At 36.3% G+C, this 24,580-nt stretch overlaps 1 protein-coding gene across 1 annotated transcript; it reads right to left on the reverse strand.

Annotated features, from left to right (window-relative positions):
• Nucleotides 1–4,143: 4,143 nt before the first annotated feature.
• STK33 (serine/threonine kinase 33) lies at nucleotides 4,144–23,693 on the reverse strand. The gene is made up of 8 exons (XM_013957834.2): nucleotides 23,659–23,693; nucleotides 20,489–20,605; nucleotides 18,026–18,139; nucleotides 16,609–16,713; nucleotides 15,253–15,391; nucleotides 14,122–14,210; nucleotides 10,261–10,339; nucleotides 4,144–4,223 (listed from the first exon to the last, which is right to left on the reverse strand). The coding sequence occupies exons 2-8, from the start codon at nucleotides 20,603–20,605 to the stop codon at nucleotides 4,144–4,146; spliced, it is 723 nt and encodes a 240-aa protein (XP_013813288.2). The 5' UTR covers nucleotides 23,659–23,693.
• Nucleotides 23,694–24,580: the final 887 nt, after the last annotated feature.

Below are 24,580 nucleotides of genomic sequence, written 5' to 3' on the forward strand. Positions count from 1 at the left end.
ACTGAAACAACAACAAGAAACAATACAATTCTCTCAATTTAAGCATTTAAATCCAAATCAGCTATCTTTCTAAAAAACACTTTTTGGATCAACTACAGGTCACTGGCTCAATATAGGAATTACTCGATAAAATAAGACCACAGAATAAAATTTACATAAGAAGTCAAATTGGTCATACGCAGTGGATGTTTGTGTCCTTAAGTTCGAATGTACTGCTGTACTGTTCAAAAAGTGATAAATTCAGTCCAAGATCTTACAATCTAAAAAAGATGTATTAGTTCAATTCTCAGTCTACAGTTAGGGAGAAAAAAACCCCACCTTTTCTTCATTGGATAGTAGTAAATCAAAGCAAGGGTCATTCAGAGGAAAATGTAGATATATATAATATCCCTTTACTACTACAAAAATGTATTTTTCAGAACAGAAATGTAAAGCAGAAAATAATTTGGGGAAAAAGATCATTTTTAATTTGTTGCTTTTTGATACCACATCAAGCAACATCTCCTTTAGCTACATAGTGTGAACATTACCTTAACTGGCACAATCTAAACTAAGGTGCCAGTAGAAATATAATTATAAAAAAGAAAATATATTGGAAACATCAGAAACATTCTAAGAGATACCCCAAGGGTCCAAATTAAAGGGTACATATATTTATAAAAATATATGTTGATTGCATTCTTGCATTGTATGTATTTCTTGTTATTTTGAGTAAAATACTTAAGCAAATATGGTGTCAGAATGTCTGTTAATTCAATTACTCTCTGTGTATCTTCTGCTTCCCCTATGCCAATTATATATATGTGGTAATAATAAAAAGGTAATATATATGAAACTAAATTAAATGCATTCCTAAGGAAATATTTGTGGTAACACCAAATTCAATGTTTCTACTTGCTTTATATTTGCTTTCTATGACTATAACTGTTTACCAACAGAGGTATTAATAGAAACATCATCTATAAATGATTATTAGACAATATTCTTTGAAAGTAAATATTGATCTGTGTTCTGCTAATCACATCATGAATGAAAAACCATATCATGTGATCTGTGTTTTCAATCAAAACTAATAAAGATGGATTAAATTTCTAAAAGATTTTACATCGAACTACTCATGCACAACTGACATGCAAAAATTACATAGCAAATACTTTCAAGAAATGAATCCACCTATTTGTGGCCATTTAGAACAAAGAAGAGCCTAACTTCATCAAATAAATTATTTGCACCAAACTGTTTTTAGCTGTACTCTCAAAACACAGAAGTAGCTACTGAAAATGCAGTTGTCACCTCCTGTGAAGGATGTCTGTCACTTTATATCAAAGAAAAGACAAAAATACTCTGGAATTTGTTTTACATGACTTCAATTTTTAATCTTAAGGTAAAACATAAAAACTCATTTTCTAGCACATTTCCCCCAAACTTTTAATCTCAAAATTACTTTTAACAAAAACTGTTCCACTTTCTTTATTCTCCAATTTTCCTTCCCAATCTCCCTCAGGACTTCAATCCACATGGAACTGAATTTAAAGAAATGGAAATGGGAAGAATGCCTTCCTTTCGGTACACCATCCTGCGAGCCTTGGCTGCTGACAAAGCCCGTTGTGCTGTTATGCACAGATAGGACTGAATTCTCTCCAGACTAAAGCAGTGACAGACAACGGATAACTTCAGCTAAAGATACCAAGTTAAGCAGGTGAAATGTATCACACAGAACCTTGCAAATCGGTGAAGAAATCTTCCTGTCTTTAGAAAGGAGCAAAAATTACCATGTTTTCTTAATAGGTTTCTTATTACTGCAATGTAGGAAGTAATTTACTAGGCCTCTGAGACTCTTCCAGTTACACCAAGGTTTTAGAGAAGTATTCCAGGGGCCAGAGTCTCTCAGCACACGCTGAAGAACTACTGAGAAATCCAGTAGTGCAGAGCACACAGGAAAAAGCAGCTCCTTGTCCTTTCCTAATAGGCATCAGCGTTTGGGCCACGCTCTCAAGTGTGCCAGGCAGCAGGACTCCTGCTCGTCTACTCTATCAGTGTGCTGACATACCTTCATATTTTAATGGATTTTCTTTTTCTTGGTTACTATTGTTTATGTTTCTATTAGTATGCGTTAAAATAGAAATGAAATGGAAAATATAAAGTACACCTCAATTTAAATTACATATAAAAATCTATCATGCTGGCTTTGCCCCATTATGCAGAGGCAACCCTGTGCATTAACATTCATGAAAACAGAGTTCATGAGTCACCTCAGGGCTCCTGCTCCCCAGATAGGTAGAAACTGAGCCTGTCGTGGCAATAATACCCTTGGTACCAAGACGGAACATGCCATCTGCACTGCAAAAAGAGCTCTGGCAGCTAGCAAATTATTAGGGAGGCATTAACTGTAGCCTAGAAGGGTCAAAGTTGTGACGGTAGCAATAATGGCTGTAACAGCATCTTTAAGCCCATTAGAGGAGCACCAGAAGCACAAGCTATTATTCAGGAAAGCAAGAAAAGTAATTTGCAAAAACAGAATTAAAATCAGAAGACGATCTTATGGCTTTTGTATTACTATTTTCAAATTAAGCAATAAAAAGCAGTGTGAATTGTATTCTATTAATTCATACACAGTATTTTCATTCTTGTGTAGCAGACACAACAAGGGGTGAATTAATGTTACTTTGTTCTGACACTATTGTGATTACAAAATGCTAATTTTAAAAAATATTTATATTGCTAATTAAGGAAGAAGGTCAGAAGTTCTGAGCTCTGGCTGCAATCAACACAGTTCACTGCTCTGAATTTTACAAGTTCTGAGCTGTGAAATGTGCTGATTGCAGGCACTGCTCAGGATTCTTATTAGCCAATCAAACCATCCAATTTCAACTGCCCATTTTATAATATATTCTGTTGTACTATGTTGCGCAAATCCTACTGCCGTGATGCAAACATTAATATCATGAAGTACAACAATAAAACTCATTTTGTATCAGCATAAATTTTAGAAATAAACAAAATAAAGGCAATAAAGCTATGAACACTTCATGATGCTGACACAAGAAGAAAAATGCACTAATTGTACAGAAAAGAAACTGAAGAACCAATATAGTGTGTGTGGGGGGGGGAATCACAGAAAATCCCCAAAAGAGGAGGTTATGAAACTGCGTGCTTGTGTCCAAAGTCTTCAGTTATAAAAGAACTAGGCTGTACATAACAGAAGTAAAAGAAACATAGTACAGCAAAATTACCAACAAATGAAATGGCAAGAGGTAATGTTCTAAAACATTTGCATTAAAGCATCATCTAGGGGCAACTGACAGAAGAAAAAGACTGAAAGAGGTAAGAAAAACATGCAAATACATTATGAGAAGATAAAAGAGCCTCTGCACACAATGTGACATGTTAATTATCTAATTCTCAGTTTTAACTGCATTATACAAACAGGTGTTTATGTACTTTGTTTCATTTTATTTTTAATTACTGGGATATGTTTATATGGTATTTGGTAGTATATGCAAGATAAGATTTAGTCAGAGAGGAGTTGTTATTTTGCAACTAAGACAAATCTTACAAACCATGAAAGACTTCAATAAAAATATGCATGCAGTCCGGCAAATGTGGAGTTTCATTTCCTCCTCTAAATAGCAGCAGGTTTTGCTAACTTCCAAAGGACGTAGGCAACCTGCACGAGGAAACCTGGCAGCCTTTGAACATCATAGTTCAGAGAGTTACCACACGCAGAGGCGCAGAAGAAAAACCTTTACCCTGATCGCTTGGTTTGTGCAATCCATTTGAGAATTTGATCAATAATCTGTAAATCAATAACTTACTTCCCATACATACCTCCAGCCAACATATGCAAAAGAAAGGCCTAAACTCTCAGTCTAGTTTTAGAGTATTACACTGCAATATTCTGTAATACCGCGTTATTTCAGGATTATAAAATACTTCATAAATCACATACTCAATTTTTAACACTGAACTGTATGTTTTACTTTCTTTTGAATAGAAATTTGTAATGTTTACATACAAGCAATTATAAGACTACAGTCATTTGTTAAGGTTTGGCACACAGGTTTACTTTATATTTCAATGCCAAATTGTAAGTACTTGTATTATAAATGGGTCTGTACATTTTATATTAGTTTTACAAGCTACTTACAGCATGTACATAATGACACCTATGCTCCAAATGTCACACTGTTGGCTGTAGTCATGGGCACTGATAACTTCAGGGGCTGCCAACCAAGCAGAAACAATAATATTAATAATACAAAAAAAACTTTTAAATGCTTAAACACAAAGCATGAAGAATGTGCTGATGTGGTATAATTTATTCCCATATGTAAAGAGGAACCAACAGCAGATGTTTAAATGAATAATGTACAGACCTTAACAATTCATGCTGATGTGTCCTCACTTTTATCATTTAGCTGTTAAGGGGGCGGTGACATTGTGGCATTAGCTGTATGATTAAACTTAGTATTGTTTTTCCCCACAATAAGTTATTACAGCAGTATTCATAACACGCTGGTGTGAAGGACTGCAAGATATCATACGAACTTCATTTTTTCCCCAGAAATAAGTGCAGCACATAAGAATACCCATTTTTTGCAAGACACAAGAGCCTCTGTTTGCACTTATTAGCTAGAACACATCACACAATGAACAAAATCAATGACAAAATACTCTAAAAAATATTCAGACTGATTTATTTATATCCTAGATTAAAAATTCACATATTATAATCTATTCACTAATCACTTTATATTGTTTCAGTCACATGTCAAAGATGTTGCTTTGGGGCCATCTTACTGATATTTTATCTCCTATATCATGGTAAATGTGGTCGTGAGATCGCTTCCAGAATTAATGAAGATAACATGTTTTGCCCCAGGAAGAAACAAAAAACTAATTCCTTTCCATAAGAGAAGCACTAATGACAGAGACTATTTTATTTGGTGTTTTCCCACCAACTCAGAAAGTTTGGTTAGCTATCATCTCAGTTTTTAATGTTTTATGTAGGTGACAAATTTCAGACATTTATTTATTAGGACAAGCAACTAAAAAATATACTTAATGGTTTGATAATATCACAACTGGTAAATCAAGACTTCAAAGGAGATTTTTATTATTAATATTGCCAAACTAACCAAAAACTACAAATCCAAATATTACCTCATTTTTAATATATTTTAATACATTTTTAAATTTAATATATTATTTTAAGAACATTTGCAATATAGCAAATAGCAATATAGCAACATAGCAATAACTCATGCTATTAACACCAGGGGTGAAATACTTATCCTATGCAAAATAAAATGACTAAGCTGGGGAATTCCTATGGTTCGATCTCCAGAAAAATATAATGAAAGGCCAAATTCTCAGCTGATCGAATTCCATTGATTTTACTGGAATTGCACTACCAAAACTTACACCTCACAATATGTCCATGTGTGTAATACATACACTTTTAAAGAGAGGTTGCAATTCCAGAAAGATACTGCATCAAGGAATGGATACAAAAAATAGGAAATCTACTAATAAACCAGGCTGGTTAAATCATGAATGTCCATAGGCCTCAGACACAAGAACGGAGCATGCAAGAGGTGGAAATAAGAACAGAAGGAAAACATAAACACAGAGGGGCAAAATCTGAAAGGAAAAATACGGAGCAACTAGCAAGGCACATAACGAAGAATGAAATAATCTGTAAGTATATGAGTAGTACAAAGACAATGAATAAAGAGGTTGTTGGTATCGTATTCAGCCACGAAAGCTACTGATAGATGATGCTCAGAAGGCAAATGTATTTAATGTCTTCTTGCATCAATCTTAACCAAAATGTCAACTGCAAGCAGGGGATAGCACAATCAATATCAGTGACAAAGGGGCAAGACCTCAGTTTTTTACAGAGAAGCAAAAGGTTAGCAAGTACTTACGCTGGAAATTTTAAAATCAACTGCAACTGATGAAATTAATTCTAGAGTATTTTAAAAACTGACAAGACTTTTCAGAACTATATTGGTTCAAGAACTTGTGGAAGACAGGAAAAACACTGGAGGACTGAAACAGGCAATCATGGTATCTATCTGTAACAGGGTGGAAAAGGTGGCATCAAAGAATTACAGATACCTCCTATTAATTTTAATTCCCAAGAAAATTCCTGAAATAATAAGCACCTAGAAGAAAACAAAGAGGTAACAGCCATTATGCACTTGCCAAGAAAAGATCTGATAGCACAGGTTGACAGGCTTCAGGGCTAGAGGAGGAACAGTAAATATCATATATCCTTGTTTTAGGAAGGTTTTTGATACGTTTCACCTAACTTTTTTCATAATACTTTCTATACGAAAATATCAGAGGAACAATGCACGTGTGGTTATAAAAGCAGTTCTCTGAAAGTAGCTATTTCTTGTCCATGGTCAGAGTAGAAGGCTGCATCAAGGGATGTTTTGTAGGTGTCTGTCCTAGGCATGATACTATTATAATTGATGACCTAAATGATCCAAGAGAGAACATGCTTATTAAATCTGAAGACAACATCAAGCCAGGAACAACTGTAAGTGTATCGAAAGGCAAGCTCAGAATGCAAATACATGGAGAACAGCTGGTGAGGCAGCAGTTCAAGGACTGTTGTGAATCACATGCTGAACATGAGTTAATAGTTTCAGTATAACCTAATAATGCCTCTGCGAGGCAGGGTGACAGTAAAACAGCCACGCCGGTACAAAACCTCCCCATGTATACCTGCCCTTTCTGAGGAGCCAAAGGCAAACACTCCCTCCTTCTTCTGGGTTAGAAGCCTATCTAAATACGCCAGGTAAAATAATAGGCCAATAGCCTGATTCCCAGCACCAACATCTTGTTCTCTTAGTGGATTCAGAGTCCTTAAATAGCCCAAATGCCTTTCATGTAGAGTCATGAAATTGAAAAAAGATGATGTATACACAAGCATACCTCTGCAATACACACAAAATAATCCTTCCACTCAACCCAGCACTGGTAAGGTCTCAACTAGATATTGCGCTCAACTTTGGATACTCCATTTAAATAAAATATGTACCAAATGGATCATGGCCAGCCAACCAGTAATAAAGATCAGAAATGCAGGACAGGACTAAGAAAATTCATGTTGTTCAACCTGAAGAACAAAAGACCAAGGGAGAAGTGTGATATCAGATTACTGAAAAAAGGAAGGTGGCTACCTGTTCTTCATATCAGTGATAGGCAGGGCAAGAAAAAGTCTTAAAATACAAAGTGCAGTTCCACCTTTTCCTTTACTCCCATGCATATGCTCCCACCACTTCCCTTAGGTCAGCTCTAGCAATTATGGGACTGCAGGTGAGTTAACTGAAATCTTATAATGAAAAAAGTGGTCAGATTGTGGCCTATAAGTATCAGTTTAAGCTGACTGTCAAACTGAACGTTCAGGGCAGACATGAGGAAAAACTTCTTGCAGGATAATGAAGCACTGGAATAGACTGTCTGGGAAGATTATGGGTTCTCCATTACTGGAGCTCTTTAAGCACACTTAAGACAAATATTCATCAGAAATGACTTAAGTATAGGTGCTTCCTTCTTTGAACAGAGAAATAAATCAAGTGACTCAAAGGTCCCTTTCAGTGCTAAGATTCTGTGTTTCTGTCACGATTAGTAAATTGGAAAGTAATTTCATCCCCTGCAACCCCCTTACTTAAAGAAGTATTTAATACCGCTACTATTTCATCAATCAAAATGTCAGAAGGACTAACGATCGTCCTCCAGAAAGGATTTCCTTTTTGCTTCAGTCTGTTATAAGCAAGCTGTGAAATGCATTGCCAGTATATACCACTGAGGAAAGGAACGCTGTAGAATTCAAAAAGAAATGATACACTGGATAGTGAAGTGAGGTAGAGTATATCATGCAGTATAAATCAGAAGGGGGTAAAAACCTTTATACCATGGAATGCAAAGCATTCATTGCCTAAACAGGCAAAAGGAATTTTGAGAAATGTCTTATGGACAGGTTATGCCTTTTTACCTGCTTTCATGTTTTTTTCAACTTCCTTTTGATAGTCAGTGTCAGACACTAGAGTAGACAGACCGTTTCAATGGAAATTTTCTAAGAAAAACCGTTTTAAAACTTAATCCAATTGTACAGATAGAAACTCCTGAAAGCTTCTGCAGCACATCAGAAGTTACAAAGATACTTTATATAACCAGTGGGAGACACAGTGATTCAGACAGCACTGTAGGCCTCAAAAATACCTGGCCAAGTAAATTGGAAAACACACAACAGAGAAACAGCTGATCTTGTAACAAAGGAGCATGTAATTTGCATTGAACTCAACTTAGTAATAATATAAGGCAGACTGAGGCAGTTTGAAGACAACAACATGTAGAATGGAAAGGTGAAGTGAGGGTTGTCTGTGTGGTGGATATGATAAAGCTCACAACAGAATAAGAAGAAATCAGTTCTGCATATTACGTAAGAGATTTTTGTAGAGTACCTGATGGGTTAGGGGAGCAGAAAGAAAAAAAAAATGGCAGAAAACAAGTGCCTGACTTATCATCATCAGTGAACAGCACAGCATCATCAAGCAACAGCATCAGGACAAAAAACAGTATGAACTCAGACTCCCCTATAGAAGCGCAGATCTGATCACATCTTGCTTAACCGTTGCTTTCCTTCTTTGTAGTAGACATAGAGCTCATTTCATGGAGCTTGTAGTTATTGATAACGAAGTCACTCCTTTCATGACACAGCATGTCACTCTATTTGCACTCTGAAGTGGTACAATAAGCTGGAATCGCTGTTCGTCCTTACTGTAGGGATTCCCTTGCTCATTTCCTTCAAGAACCAGATGGGGAGTGGAACGAGAGGATCCCCTAAACTGGCTGTCCCAAGTGGTGAGCAGCAGCGGTCCTCAGCAAGTGCGCAACAGTTACATGTCTTTTCCCAGGCATAGCTGAGAAGTATGGATTTACTCCATCTCCCTTGTGCAGAAGGGAGTTTGAGAAGTATTTACCTCACAATAAAAAATGTCCAGATTCTTTGGGCAGTAGCGTCTGCTGTCAGTTTTGTCTGGGCTTTAATCTCCATGAACCTCCAAGGAGGACATAAGGGATGGGACCATTTTAAATACTGTTCCGTTACTTAAACAATGAAGAAGCAAGTACAGCAATAGAAAGAAGGAACATGTATAGACAAACATACCCAAAGTTTATTCAAATAAATCATTGTTTCTTTTCTTCAAAGGCTCATTTATTTACATTCCAGTTCACTGAACCAATGGATTTAAACAATAATGCCCAGGACTATTAAAAGAAGCCTTACCAAAATAAGAGCTACTCATTATCCACCCCTGAGAAGTGTTGTAAAGGATCTGTGCAGCTGCTCTGTTTATCTACCAGACAAATATTCCTCAAAAGAAATATGAAAGCTAATGAATAGCAGCAGAATGAAATACAATTACTTCCCCGGGAAGGTCATTCCATAACGTCATTTGATAGGGGTATCATCCAAATGAAAATTTTGGGGGTCGAAATATATATGGTTTCCACACCCATTCCACAAAAGTTAGAAAGAGCTGAGGAGATGACATTTTTCTAAAGGACTAAATCTGAGCTTGTAAGGCACGCAGCTTAGCTTCATCTTCTCAGAGAAGAACTCAAGAAAAGAATCCTAATTGAATTTCTCTCTCTCTGTTCTCTCTCTCTCTCTCCCCATACAGCTTCTTGTGTCTAGTGGGAGCCACCCCTTAGTGTCCTTGTTCATCAGAGACAACAATACTCATTGTCAAAAATCTGTAGTGAGATCCCCACCAGTCAGAGAGAGAGAGAGGGAATGAATCTACGTGAACAGTGTGTCAGGGATCCAGCAGTTGCATTACACTGGGAACAAAGTGTTAATCTGTGGAATCACTGCTACATAGAAGCTGAGAACTTAGTATAATGGAAACATCAGAAACATACTATGAACATTCACATTTATATAATGTAAAATGCATATGAAATGTAAATCCTTATAATGATGGACAATTTATTCCACAGCAGCTCTATAAGAACTGATGAACCCCACTAAAAGGTTGTTATCAGTTACAGCTGCACCCTTCTCTGAAGCTTTGGACCTCAGATATATTGTATGTAATTAGAAACATTGGCAGTTGTAAGCTAGTATACAATTCCTGTGAAAAGAGAAGAGGAAGAGCTTAAAAATACCTATGACTTTGTGATCTGGAAAGATCTAGCGAGCTGTAGCACTTAAAGAGTATGAAGCTCTGAACTTACCCATGTATATAGGAGTCCCACAGATAGACTGAAACACACTACCACCAGCCTTTTGCACAGCTAAACCAAAGTCAGTCACCTAGCAGAAAAAATACAGTATTAAAACTGGCAGTAAAGATGGAATTTTTTAGTTCTTCTGTCCAGCTTAGAACTCACTGCTCATAGTGAAAACTAAGTCAGAGAAAAATCAGTGTGAAAAAAATCAGAAGTGAGGTTTTCATATAATGATCTTCAGTCTCTCCTTCCCTCATTCTTTCAGAAAGACACGCAAGTTTGTGTCAAACACCGCTAATGTTTGTCCTGTAATTACTCTTCTGGGCAATTTTTTCCACTGTCTAATCTTTTTTTTTTTCCTGTAACATTCTTTTCCTTGACATTCAAATTCACATTAAACTAAGTGTCCTCCAAAGACACAGGGCAAATTCCACTTATCATTTTACATTTTCTTGTGAATAAGACAGGTCGAAATTCCCAACAAAAACATACTGATGGTAGAGACACTACACGGCTGTGGGCAAGCAGGGACAGAGACAGAATTTAGAAGGTCAAGAGAAACAAAATCAAGTTGCTGATATATCAGAATGCTGCTTGCTAAGAACCTAAATAAAACCTAGACTGTCAAAAGAATATGAGCAACACCTCAACTTAGGACTATAGTCCATGGATCCATTCCTTCCTCACAGCAGCAGGGAAACATAGCAGCAGGAAAGACAAATGGCTGAAAATATGCCTCCATGGTCCCCACCCGAAAGGGAGATGATCCTTGGCAAGGGTCCAAACCCAACGAAGCAACAGGACTCCCTCCTCCTTCCTCACAGCAGCATTTCAGGGTCAACTGCTCAGTGAGTCAACAGCTCTGGTCCATTGAAATATGCCTCTCATATTTTATATTGCATGAAGGTATTTGTACTTGTCTGTTAGACTGACATGGATTCCCCCATCTCTCAAGCTGGTCTTTGAGGAAAAGAGGATGAAAAAGGAAAACTTCGCCTGCTGGAGGCAATTTTGTGTGTGTTGTTCTACTGGTCTGAACCAGACACCAGAGACAACACCAACATTCAACCAAAAGGTAAAGGCGATAAAATTTGAACTAAAAAACAGAAAGAGTAACTTGTGCTTTGGTTTAAGATGAACCAAATGAATTTATTCTATATGGAAGTAGTAAGAGTGAGCAGATAAAAAAAAAAGAGAGAGAAAATATACCCATGTTTTAGAAGGTTTGGGTGTTCTAAAACCACAATTTTTTTCTCTTGTCCATTGTTGCTCCTCATATGATATAGTCCTATCTATCATCTTGGAGTTCACTGGAATAGACAGTTGTGTATCTGCTCTCTCCCACCCCTCAAAAAAACCTTTCAAGGAAATTAGAGACAAGATTTTTACAGTGGCAAAGTTTTAATTACAAAGCATTTATTTTCATTTTTTTAATGTAGCTGCATTTTACTCGTGTCTATTAGTGAGAATAATTTCCTTAAGTTTACATTAGTTAACACATTATAAAGAAATAAGACTATTACTTTGTCTCTTCATCCCGTTAAGCACAGTGTATTTGAGATGTAAATGAAATGAAATGGGGCCAAATTATTGTTGTCTCTAAAAGATAAAAAATCTGTCTTACAGGCAATTGTCAAGACGCGGGGCAACACAATATTAAAAGCCTTGGGACTGAGAAAAGTTGACTTAAAATATTAGAGTCATGCTGTACACCATGATGAGGTAAATGAGGGTCTGGTCAAAATTTTAGTTTTTCTGCATTCCAGAGAACAACTGTACCATTTTTTTTGTTACCAGAAAAAAAGGGGGGGGAAAGTTGAGCAGCTTTCTCTTGTGTCCCCTTGCAGGCACCTTGGCTGTCCCAGACCTGGCTGTCACGACCTAACCCCACTTCCTCCTTCCCCTTCTTACCCCATGCACCAAAACCATGAGGAGCCCTTATATTCAAACTGAGAAAAAACAATCATTCACAGCATCTTACATACAGACATAATACTCCACATACTCACTGACGGAAAACTGGATACCTGATTGTTCCCTTTCTGGGAGTCACCATTCCTTATAAGAAATGTCTATATTGTGCCTTTTCTCCTGCAAAAACTGGAAGTAATTAGGACTTATCCCTTGGGCTTTGACTTCATCCCTCATGTGTGAGAGCATTTCAAAGGGTGTAAAGAAATGCTGCATTTTTATGGAAGTGTTTTATCTTGATAGTAACACCTTATTCAGGTGCAATATTTACATATAGAATCCAGTTTCTTCACTACACTTTTATACTTTCCACCTCTAAGTCTGTGAGCAAATGCATGCATCTGAAATTGTCCGTATCTCTAAACTTGGAAAGGAATGTCCTGATACCTGCAGGTGCAACTGAAGGTCTGTCTATACTTACAATCAAAACTCCCTCTGAACTCCATGCTAATATGCACATTTGCCATGTACTGACATGTCATACATGGAAGAATGCCTGTTCTTTCACAAGGAGGTATCTGTGTGGGGGCTTCATTTGTAATTCTCCCTGCACCTCCTGGTCGAAAAGAGAGAATCAAAAAGATTCAGGAAGATTGTATCTCACAGCCAAAACCAGGAGAGTGCGAACCTTGGCCTTACATTTAACATCAGCTGTCTCAAACCTCCTGAAAACTCTGGACCTAGGTAGGAAACAAATGTAGTTCTCTGCTGTTTACCCATTTCATGCTGTGAGATGGACCTTCCCTTTCCTGCAGTCACCTCCATTGCTACTAGCCATATTAGCTTTGGGGTCTTCTTCCTTGCTTTCAGCTTCTTCTCCTAGAATTATTCAGCCATAAGGAGAACAAGCAAAACTGTGATGAAGAAAGGAGAGATGACAGATTTTGATAGTTGCTGTTCCAAATGGATATACAAAGCAAGACTATGAAACAAGAGTAACTACTGGCCACAACTGTTTGTATTGATGGAAGTGGTATACTGAGTATAAGGATGGAAAGTCTGTTGACAAACCAGAAGATTTATATCAATGTCTTCACTACTTCAAGCATTTGCAGGAAGAAAGGTACAAACTGCCCCAAACTGAAGGAGATCTGGAAATTTCAAAGTTCTGTTCCTCAAAATGAATATAAAGTTATGTAAAAATATATAGGCTTGAAGATACATAGTAAACTGGATTCTGTACCCTAGAATTCTTCCACCATGAATTAGTGAGTTGTCCATGTTCTTCAGTGGCTACAACGCTTCTCAATATGCACCTAATATAGTAGATCCACAATCCAGTATTTCAGTTCGACACGGTTATTTTAAAAGAGGTATACATTTTCACAACTATTAAAATTGTAAGTCAGTAATAGATAATTATCATATGATTTATTAAGCATCAAGGACTAGTTCTTTCAATGAAATCAAGGTGTAAGCACATGGCATATTGTGTTTGGGTAGTAAATATTTATTAATATCCAAAAATTCCTGTGATATATTTTGTATTCCAATCAACAGCACAATCTGAATAGGCATTTTTTCTAAACTACTAAAAGATTTACATTACATTACATTGACAATATAGATAATTTCAAAATTAACTACATCTTAGAGTTCCTGCTGACTTTTTGTAACTAATGGCTTGGAACGATCCTAATGTAGATCTAGATGAATAAGATACGGTTACTTTAAGGTTTTTTTTTTTAATTGACCTAGAAATATTCTTTTATCATTTTATAAAGATTTTACTTTTTTAACAGTGGCACTTAGCTTCCAAAATGATTTTTTCCCCTAATAATACCATTTAGTAGCTCATTTCAAAAGCTGCTAATAGGTATCAAAGTCAGGTCTCCCAGTAATACCTGGAGATTAAAACCAGTGCTTGAAGCAGAACTGCTACAGCTGTAGTCTTACCTTTATGTTTAATTTCATTTCATTTGCTTCATCGATGTCACTGCTTTTAACTAAAATGTTTTCCAGTTTTAGATCTCTGTGAACAATATCTGCCAAGAAAGAATAAGAAGTAAAATGTTATCAGTTGCAGTGAAGATATTCTGACAGAAATGTTTAAACTCTTTTGACTGAACAATTTCTTTGAGCAATTCTAGCGTATTTTACTCTGAACTACTGGAAACCAAAAGAAAAGCATCTTTCCCATCACCACCAGGCAGTCATATAGATATTTCAAATCTGGATCAGATTTGTATCCAGTCCTCCGCACAATCCTGTAATAAGGGGAAAAGTTCACATTGCTTCAGTCTTAAATATCAGTTGATCAGCCAACATCTAACAAAAAGTAGGCTTTATGTTGCATGCTTATCAAATTTGCATGTATTTTCATAACTACAATTCATTTTCATATCCAAAAGCACTAGATGCTTTTGCCTTCTCAACAGCTACAATGAACAGATAGAGCCCTAAACAAGGCACCACTTCATATACAAGAAATCCTCTATCTGTATGGAAAAAAGGTAAATGAAGGATTCCTACAAGTGTTATGCTGGAATACAAAGATGAATAATTTCTGTAGAAAAAAGTCCAGAAGTATTCACAATCCTTTAGCATATACCAACTCTAAATTTTTAGATGAACAGGTTAATTCTGTCATGGACTGTGCAGAATTGCAGCACTTCCATGTAATGGATGAAAATGCTTAAGTTTACCGAATCCTAAATGCAAGACAGGCTACTAAAAAGTCTCAAAAGCACTCCACTTCTGCTTTTTTTCCCTTCTGCAATAGACTATATACTCAACCACTAAAAGAAATTAATGTTATAATGCAAAGCAGTTACAAGTTAAGAAATAATAATACATGTTATTATCCAATAGCTGGTACAGAAAAAGAAAATGGTAGCAGTTATTACAATTATAAGAAAAATAAAGTTTTTAAAAAGCATTCATGTAGTATATTTTACTTCTTCTTTACTGGAATATCTTTATACTATGAAATAAGTAAAAGACAAGAATAGCAATTTGTAACTGTTGTTGAATGTATGGAAACTCGAAACTGATGAACACAGGGGAGAGACAGAGGAACTTAATTACCTTTTTTGTGAAGATATGCTATTGCTGAAGCGAGACTCTGAATGATGTGCCTTGTCTCATTTTCTGTAAAGTGTCCTTTACTATGAAGAATTTTTTTAAGTTCTCCATCCTCACACAGCTCCATTACAAGATACATCCGCTAAGTTAATAGAGAGACAAAGTAATGATTTTCTTATTTCTGAGTTTAGTATTTCTTTTAAGGTAATAACAACATATGTAATTGCAGTGCTCCAGATGCAGTGATGACCCAGAACCACAATGCGCTTAGGATTTTATGAACACAAGGCAAAAAGACAATCACCCTGCCCCAAATATTACCAGTGTTTGGAGTACTGCAACAAACTCTCAAGGTTTCAAAACACATATATCTAAAAAATGTATAAAAATACTACAGATTTCAAGACATGGATTAAATATGGATTTAGCATAAAACCGTTTCTATTCAATGTATCATCAACGACTTTCACAGAAAGCCTAAGAAAGTACCAAAGTTTGAAAAGACAAAATACAACTTCTCAGCAACTAGGAATAAAAACTACAATATGCTACATAGACCTCTGACCAATTCAATACTCCAGGATAAAATATATGCTACAGCTAACAACAAATACTAGTTCACATGTGTTACTGCAATACTTATCATATGGTGAAATCATTATAATGTCCTGAGATCTTTTCCATTCAACTCAGCAATAATACCTTTTCAAACAATGATATGGTAAGTGAAAGAAAAAATAGCAATAATTTAATCTCAAAAACAACATTTTCATCATTCTTTGGCTAATTATTTCTGAAATAACAGGCAAATAAAAAATGGAAAGTCTGCCTCTGGATTGATGTTTCTTCTAGGGACACACAAGAGGGTGACTTCCTTATACAAGCTTATACAAACAAGCAGGGTAAAGAAAAAAAACCTGTAACTCTCACTGTAACAGTATTTAATTATTGTTGAAATAGTTCTGAAATAACAGAAGAAAAAACTAAGTTGAGAACTCAAAGAAGGAAGAAATTAAAGCCTAGACTATACTAACTGTCTCTGCCTATCAGAGACTTGCAAACAATGCAAGCTTAGGCAGGTATTTCCCTTGATGTAAACTGTTTTTGTCCTGTGTTCAACTGCTAGTTTAAATTTCTGGCAACAGTGGCTTAGATATAATTTAATGGAAAATAAAATATAAACATTTCCACAACCTTTTGGTCAAGAGTTGTAAGAAGATTTGTCCCATATGACAATATTGTTAAATATGGTATATGATGAGGAGCTACCTTGGAACAGAGATCATTTTTTTCTTTGTTTGTTTTTCACTCTACCAACATTGGTACTAACACTAGGTGTTGCAATTAATGAAATCTTACCTTTGGTGTCTCAAACACCTCTTCTAAGTGTATTATATGGTCATGGTTCACTCTTTTTAAGATGCTCACCTCCCGTTCAAGTAACTTCATAGCAGAGCTTCCAGCCTTAGTTATTTATGGGAAATATATTTTATAGACATCACATTATTCATTTTTAAACAACAGCAATTTCTTTTTAAAAAAGTGATAGGATGTATTTTAAAAAATTACATTTCAAAACATCACTGCAAAATAATTCCTACTGTATTTCAGGATTGCTTCCATTAATCCAGTAAATTTGGCCTCTAACATCTTACAGTTTCAAATACACAATTCTGTGAAATGTCTTGAAAGCCTTTAGGCTGAAAGAATATCTATGCATACAACCACAAGCATTTTCACACTATCCAAATACACCATGTGCCTATGAAACAAAAATGAGAATGACTTTACTTAAATAAAGAATAGGTGATATTTAATGTGCATTTAAAATCAACAAAAAATAAAGCTGTTGGGGCAATGGAGTTAAACAAAATGTAATTATTCATATTGAAAGCTGGCCAGCTCAGTGGAGCTGATACTCCATAATCCATAATCTCATGAATATATAAACAAGTACAAATGAGCAGGAAAATTATTTTACAGAGCACCAAGCACTCCTGTACCCATCAAGAACATGATGGATTTGGTTTGGTATCAATGAAATGAAAGAATTTAATCTACCCTTCATGATGGTATCCCATTTAAACATAGTCGGATCCAATGTTACCACGGCTGTCATGTGATGACAGGGACTGAAGTACAGTATTTTTCTAACTTGTTTAAGAAATCAAAATTTAAAAGAATTTATTATTGCCAGTTTGACAGTTTGAAAAGCTTAAAATATCAAGAGTAGCAAAATAACATATCTAAATTGTTCACTTGGTAAAGAGCCAGTTTCAGGATTCATCATGCATGCATAAAATATTAAGCATAAAGTTATAACACTGTGTTCGTACTGACTTCTGACTATAAACCTTCATGTTCCTGATTTATCCCTTAATTGTTTTTTTAAAGCTAAAAGAAAAGCTTACAAAATAAAAATCTGTCAATTAAATTTATTCTTCAATCATATTTGGTTAGTTTAGAATCTAATTTGCAAACTTCTTTTCAATTATTTTTTCATGAAGAAATAAGAACCCTAACTTACATGGTTAAACCAAATATTTTGAGTACTTTAAAAATCGATATTGTTTCTAGTTTCTGCTACAGGGACAATGATGAAGACACAGCTAGAGTAGTACCTGAAAAATGAGAATAAATATCTACATAAGTCAAAAGAGAAATTCTGGATCTAATATGACTTCATGGTGCTCAGAGATTGGAAAAAAAGAATCATCAGATCCTAAGAAAGCTAAGGAAGATTTTAAAATAAATCACCCAGCTACATGCTATTTACCTTTTTCCTGTTCACTTTTTTAATAGCCCATTTTTTGCCGGTGTCTTTGTGTTTCACTTCAATTACCACCCCAAAGCTGCCTTGTCCTAGTTTCCTTCCAAAAGAATAGATTTCCTAAAGAAACAGAGAAACATAAAAAAGTGCAGCTTTAAAAAAGTTTTAACAAATTAAATTTATTAGCCAAGAACTTATAGCTTATACAACTAGACTTTCCAATTAAATGTTTAAAAGATGTCTGTAGTAGGAGAGAAGCAGTCTGATCATTCAATGAAAATACTGACAGGTTTTTATACTGAATATTTGTTCTAGCCTTCATGCATGCTTGTTGTAAGATTTAAGATCAGCAATTGGTAGAGTTCAGTGTGAGTTTTCTATCTGACTTTCCAAAGCACCATGAACTGTAACTGTACTGTTATACCGTGTATAACCACAATCCCAAAGAAATAACATGTAAGGTGCAATTTTGAAATACTAAGAACAAAATGGTCAGTGTACAAAGAAATTGCTAGCACAGATAGTGATGGTTAGGATTTAGGACAGCAACAAGAGTATAAACACGACTTCTGAAACAAAAAACTTCGAAGTCCTAATTTGTGACAAGATTGAAATTCACAAGTTTGCTTATCTGTGCTCTGCAAACGCCTGTACACACAGCACGTCGACCACAATTCAGGGCCAACAGGAACTGCTGCGAGACCCTGCCACTGGTCCCTACACCCCTGTCAGGGTTATCTGGAACCCCTCACTCCATTACCCGACCCACCGCAATCACCTCACCCATTGGGAGGACCTGCTGTGATTACAACACTTCTGTCATGGTCACAACAGCCCTGCTGCAATTACTTCTTCCGTCATAACCGCATCAACCCTGTCACGATTGCTTAGACCTCCATGGCAACCAGGCTGCGACCGCCTGGGAAGCCCTGTCATGTGCTACCTACACATACCTCCCTGTACTTCCTAGGAAATGCCCACAGGCTTTGGGGGAAGCCCTCCTCTGCTCTCTGGGAGTTTCCCCATGCACTTTCGAGGAATTCTCCCATGGCTTTCCATGAATTTCACAGTTGCTTTCTAGGAATTTACCTTGTCCTTCCTAGGAATGCAACCTGCCACTTTCCAGGAATACCCTTCTACTCTCTAGGAATTAACTTTTTAACTAGCTTTCTAGACAATTTTCAACATGCCCTCTGGGAATTTTCCACATGCTTTCTAGGCATTCCCTGCTTTGCTTTCCAGGAATTTCTCACATGCTTTCTGGGAAGTCACACTCCAGCTTCCTAGGAATTTCCAATGCATTTTCTAGAAAATCCTCCCGTGGCTTTCTAAGAATTCTCTTAGTGTTTTCTAGCAAAACCCCACTTGCCTTGTAGTAATTTCCTCTCTGCTTTCCAGGCTCCCCTCCCCCTTCGAGAAAATCCATCTTGCACTTTCAAAGAACTCTCCCCGTGTTTTCCAAGAATACCCCCTTAGCTTTCTAGGAAATCCTCCTCTTTTATAGGAAATTTCACCTCTCTGCTTCAAAGGAATTTCATACATGCTTTCTAGAAACTCCCCCTTCTGCTTTCTAGGAAATTATCCCATGTACTTTCTAGGATTTCCCACTATGCTTTCCAGAAACTCTCCCCATAACTTTCTAGGCATTTTCCCCTTTGCTCGCCAAGAATTTCCCCATGTGCTTTCCAGGAATTAATCATGGGTTTCTAGGAATTGACTGCTCTCTTGAGAGTATACATATGCTTTCTAGGAAATCCCAACTCTGCTTTCTAGGAAATCCTACCTCTGCCTTTCAGGAATTTCCTGTTTGCTTTCTATGAATTCTCTCATGTGCTTTCGAGGAAACTCCCCTTTTACTTTCTGGAATTTTCTATGTACTTTCTAGGAAACCTCCTCTCTGCTTTCTAAACACTCTCCCCTTTCATTTCTAAAAAATTTCTCATGTGTTTTCTAGGAATCCCCCTTTTGCTTTCCAGGAATTTCACACATGCATTTTAGGAAATCCCCTTTTCCTTTCTAGGAATTTTCCCTGATACTTTCTGGAATTCCTTCCTTCTGCTTTGTGGAAAATACTCCACACTGCAGAAAATTCCCCCCTCCCCCCACCCCAACTTCTGCTTTCCAGGAAATTCACTTTCTGCTTTCCACAAATCCTCCTCTTTGCTTTTTATGGACTTCTCCCAGTGCTTTCCAGGAAAACCCCCTTTGCTTTCTAGGAACTTTCCTCGACAGAAACCATACAAATACCCTCCCAGCTGATAACTGGGCTACCACTTCATTCTCCTGCATGTATCTTCTTTTTCTACCAAGAAATTTTTAGGACTGGGTGGACTGGGGGTGTGTCAGGTATTCAGCTATTTGTCAAGGACTTCTGGCAGCCTAGAAATTCTGATGGGGGAGCCCACGCTAATGAGTAACTATGAAACCCCCCGTCCATTAGTGTCTGTTACAGCCAGAAATTCTACATACCTGGATAGCAGCTCCATCGCTTATTCGTGTATGACGAATTTTGACTTCTGCACTATGGCTGCGAGTTGATTGTGTGAACATTTTTCTGTAAGGTTCTCTTAGCTCCAGTTTTGGCATCTTTATGGAAAAAGGAAGCGCTATTAAAATGCACTATTTCAAAAATTCTTACATTGTTTCAGATGCATCAAAATCCAGTCCATGGTAAGGTATGTAACATATCATAGTGCAGACTAAATATGGGACAAGATGTAAACAACACGGGTTTAAATCAATTAGTTAATTTCATGTAAGCCCAAAACAAATAGAAAGCTGTGAAAGATAAAAAAAAAAAAACCTATACCATAATTCTGTAAGAAACAAGAATCTCTTTTTTTTTTTTTTCTTTTGCAGAGCTTTGCTGCCTCTATTCAGTGGTCCACATTCTGCCTCAGTGTAAACTGGATCTACTGCTTTATGGCCAAATGAAATGACTTGCTTTCAGGATGAATTAGAAATGAAGTGACTTATTTAAGGCTAATAGTTACATTTGTCAATGCAGCAGGTTTCTACACAGCTAATTCAACTAATATGTTAAAAGTGTTGCCCATATATTTTATAAATAGTCCACATTCAATTTTAATAGCATAGAGTCAGTTCTATCCTACATTGTTAAGTTTTCTTCAAAAGATATGTAAAAGAAATCATGACAACTAAATTCCTAGAAATTTCATTTTTCAATAATAATACATCACTTTCTGGAATGGCTGAGTACAGAGAACACCAATAAAACCCATTTAAAACTAATGCAAAAATTTTAACTGTATTTTTTCAATGCTCCAAAAAGCAGAACATTTACAAACAAAATCTGAGACACATTAGTAGTGTCAATTGTATTATTAACTTACTTAAAGCTAACCATATATTCAAGTATCCAAAATTTTATTGGCTGCAAATGTTTTGCTAAACATGACACTTCACCTTTAGCAGAGGTACTAACAAGGTTGTGAAGGGAATAGGAGGGAGAAGCAAATTCTTAAACTGCAGTAGGCAATGGAATAATCTGAAGATGATGGAAATTAAATACAGAAAAATGCTTGCCTTAGCCACTGCCAAACAAATACCCACTGATTTCTCTGGTCAACTTAGGGTAATGACTCTGCTGGGAATTCAGAGGCAGTGAGTTTAGACAGACAGTATGTAAGTGCTAGTGACAAATAAAACAAAAAAAAGCTTCTGTGATGCCTATGGGAAGTCACAAACTGTGTCTGTAACTGACGATTTGCATATTAAAAACTGCTCTTAATAAACTGGTGTTCCATGAACGTAATACTGAACACAAGCTTTTTGGTTTGGGGCTTTTTTTACAAAAATGAGTACCATTTTCATCTAATTTCCTCACCATTTCCATATAACTCCTGTCAGATCTAAAAGTGGATACTGTTCACAGGCCAGCAGCCAAATAGCCAACTAAAAAGCTACTACGTGTTCAATTCCTAGGATTACCAGGGGTGACTATCCAATAAAATGTGATACTTCTCTTGCAGTAGCAACAAAAATCTATGTCTCTAACTTCTTTGTTAAGACTTTTCTTACTTCATTCTCCTATTAACCACATTTTTCATATAACTCACAAAAACAAATAATTGGTTGTATATTTAGATATTACTAATTTAGGATAATAGTTACTTTGTATCCAAGTATTTAGAAATGCTATCTGAAAGGGGACCCATTTACATTAATATCCCAAATGGTAGATTTTAGTCTGAAATTTCAGTTTAAGTGCTTTTTTCAATTTATTCTTTTCAGATGTATAGATTATACAAACTCCTCCAACAAAAGCTTTTAAAGGCTCCAACTGTAAAATTTTAGAGCCTATAATATTAAAGAGAAGATTATGATACAAGATGAATATGTCTCCAATCAGTCCATTAACTACTGCAGGAATGATACGAAAATAGACTCTGTACATCAATAAGAATGGACTACAGAGACATTAAAGACAATCAACTTTAAATCTAACTTGTGTCTAAATTTTCTCACCTACTTTTATTGTAGTGTAGTGTTACTATTTACACACTATCGTAGAGCTGAAGAGTACCATATTTGAAAGACATCAGGGGGTATAGTGGGTGGCCGGAAAAAGAGAAAATTGCCCACCACATCCAAAATCTGACTCTTAAATCAAAAGTTTGGTTTTCAAAATGTGATGAACATGCGAATTTCATTAACTTGAATTAAATGCGTGCATTCTCAGTAAATCTAACAACCAGGCTAGTAGCATTTAAAATACTATTCAACAAAGCTGTTAGGCATATGACCTTGGGGCTTGAGTCAACAAATAATCCAAATTCAGAAAACACAGCGCATGCAATCACTGAATTTGGGACTGACTAACCTTTGGGTATCACCTGATTATTTCTGATGTAGATTTAACAGAATCTTTCTTACTTCTTTAACTTTCAGTTTTGCCTGTGTGGTTAGCCAGACCTATTTCCTTAGGCTAATTTATAACTTTATGGCCTATAAGCATAATCTAACATATGTTAGGCTATTGCTAACTGGTCTCCTACAGGACTAAAGAGCCCTTTAGAGTAGACATTTCTTCATCAGTTTACACAGTGGTAAAAATACATATTGGGCTTATAGACAAACCTTCTGAATGAATTACAACTTAAGAATTAAGATGTGATACCATCACATGAATATCACCACAAACCACTACACCATTTCAAAACATTATTTAATTCATCCCATTTCATGTATCACCTTGAGGTAAAGAGTTTTTAAAAGTTTGATATTTTAAGTTAATTTGTTCAACACATCTTCTAATGAATAGATTGTTTTAAACAGTTAATATTTCTGCTGTAGAATTTGTGTCCTACATAGCTGTTGTAATTACCACTCTGTCTGTGCTTTCTGGAATTTCTAGGGAACAAGTGCTTTCTAAAACCATTGAAAATAAGGTCAAGTTCTCATTAGGTGCAAGAGTTCAAAAAACATTCTCTGTGGAAGAGAATTCACATAGCCATTCCTACTAAATATTTCTAAAAAGGGTTCACTGGGAAATCTCAACCTCACTTTACAGAGAAATGAGCATCAACATCTGTAGATTATGAAGGAATACCTACTCTTGAATACAAACCTCATAAATAAATAGGAAAACATGGTAGGTCCAATTCCACTTTGCTTACCTCCTCCACAGAAACTGATTCCTTCAACAGGTGAGGCAATGAGGCATCCAGGGGGGCTGTGCTGTCACTGTCTGCTTGGTCAGATGTCTCTGGTAACAACCCCCCAAAACACATGGGGTCTTGGTTGCAACGGGGGCAAACACCCACAACATTGCTTGGTTGAAATGAGGCCAAGCACGAGGAACATGTTACGGTCTTCCCTTGACTGCTTTCAGCCATCTGTTCAGTCTTATATATGCTCTGTCCAAATTAAATAACCCAGAGATCGGCAGGAATGTGTCCACTGCTTGAGGAAACAAAATAAAACCTAGGAGGTGAGCGGGCTGGTAGAAGAAAAGCCTCGAATCCTAACTACAATTGTCTGCCACACTGATGAGGAAATAGATTTGGGTAACACAGCATACTGGTTTGAACAGCAGATCTGCAAAAAGAAAAAATGTGATCAGAAATGATACTTCAGCTTGTCTATCTACAGATTACTGGTTGCATTCAAACACAGAAAAAAGTATTTTTTCCACCTGACAGTACAAAACTGTAACAGATTTTTCCTTCAAAGCAAATGGGATGTAACACATTTTTGGAGGATTTCAAAATAGTTCATTAAACCTGGGAAGCTGTTGATTTGGAGCGTCAAATAAAAATGAACTTTTGCTTCTAACTGGTACCATGTGAGAACATAATTCAAGAATACTGCCAAGATGGTGATATTGAAAGCAAGTATTTTTGGGTACTCTTGTAATTCCACTGAAGAGCTATTAGTTTGGTCATGATTCCTCAAAGTCGGCTTTTCTCAAAAAAGGAGCTGCAAAAAGGCTCAAAGGGGGTTAAAAACACTAAAAAGGCATGTTTAAACATTTTCAGGCAGAAAGGCCAGGGCTCAGTTCCTCCAAGATGCAGGACTGAGACAAGGCAATACCTGAAA

This window comes from Apteryx mantelli, chromosome 4 (genome assembly GCF_036417845.1).
Source record: "Apteryx mantelli isolate bAptMan1 chromosome 4, bAptMan1.hap1, whole genome shotgun sequence".
NCBI classification, from domain to species: Eukaryota; Metazoa; Chordata; class Aves; order Apterygiformes; family Apterygidae; genus Apteryx; species Apteryx mantelli.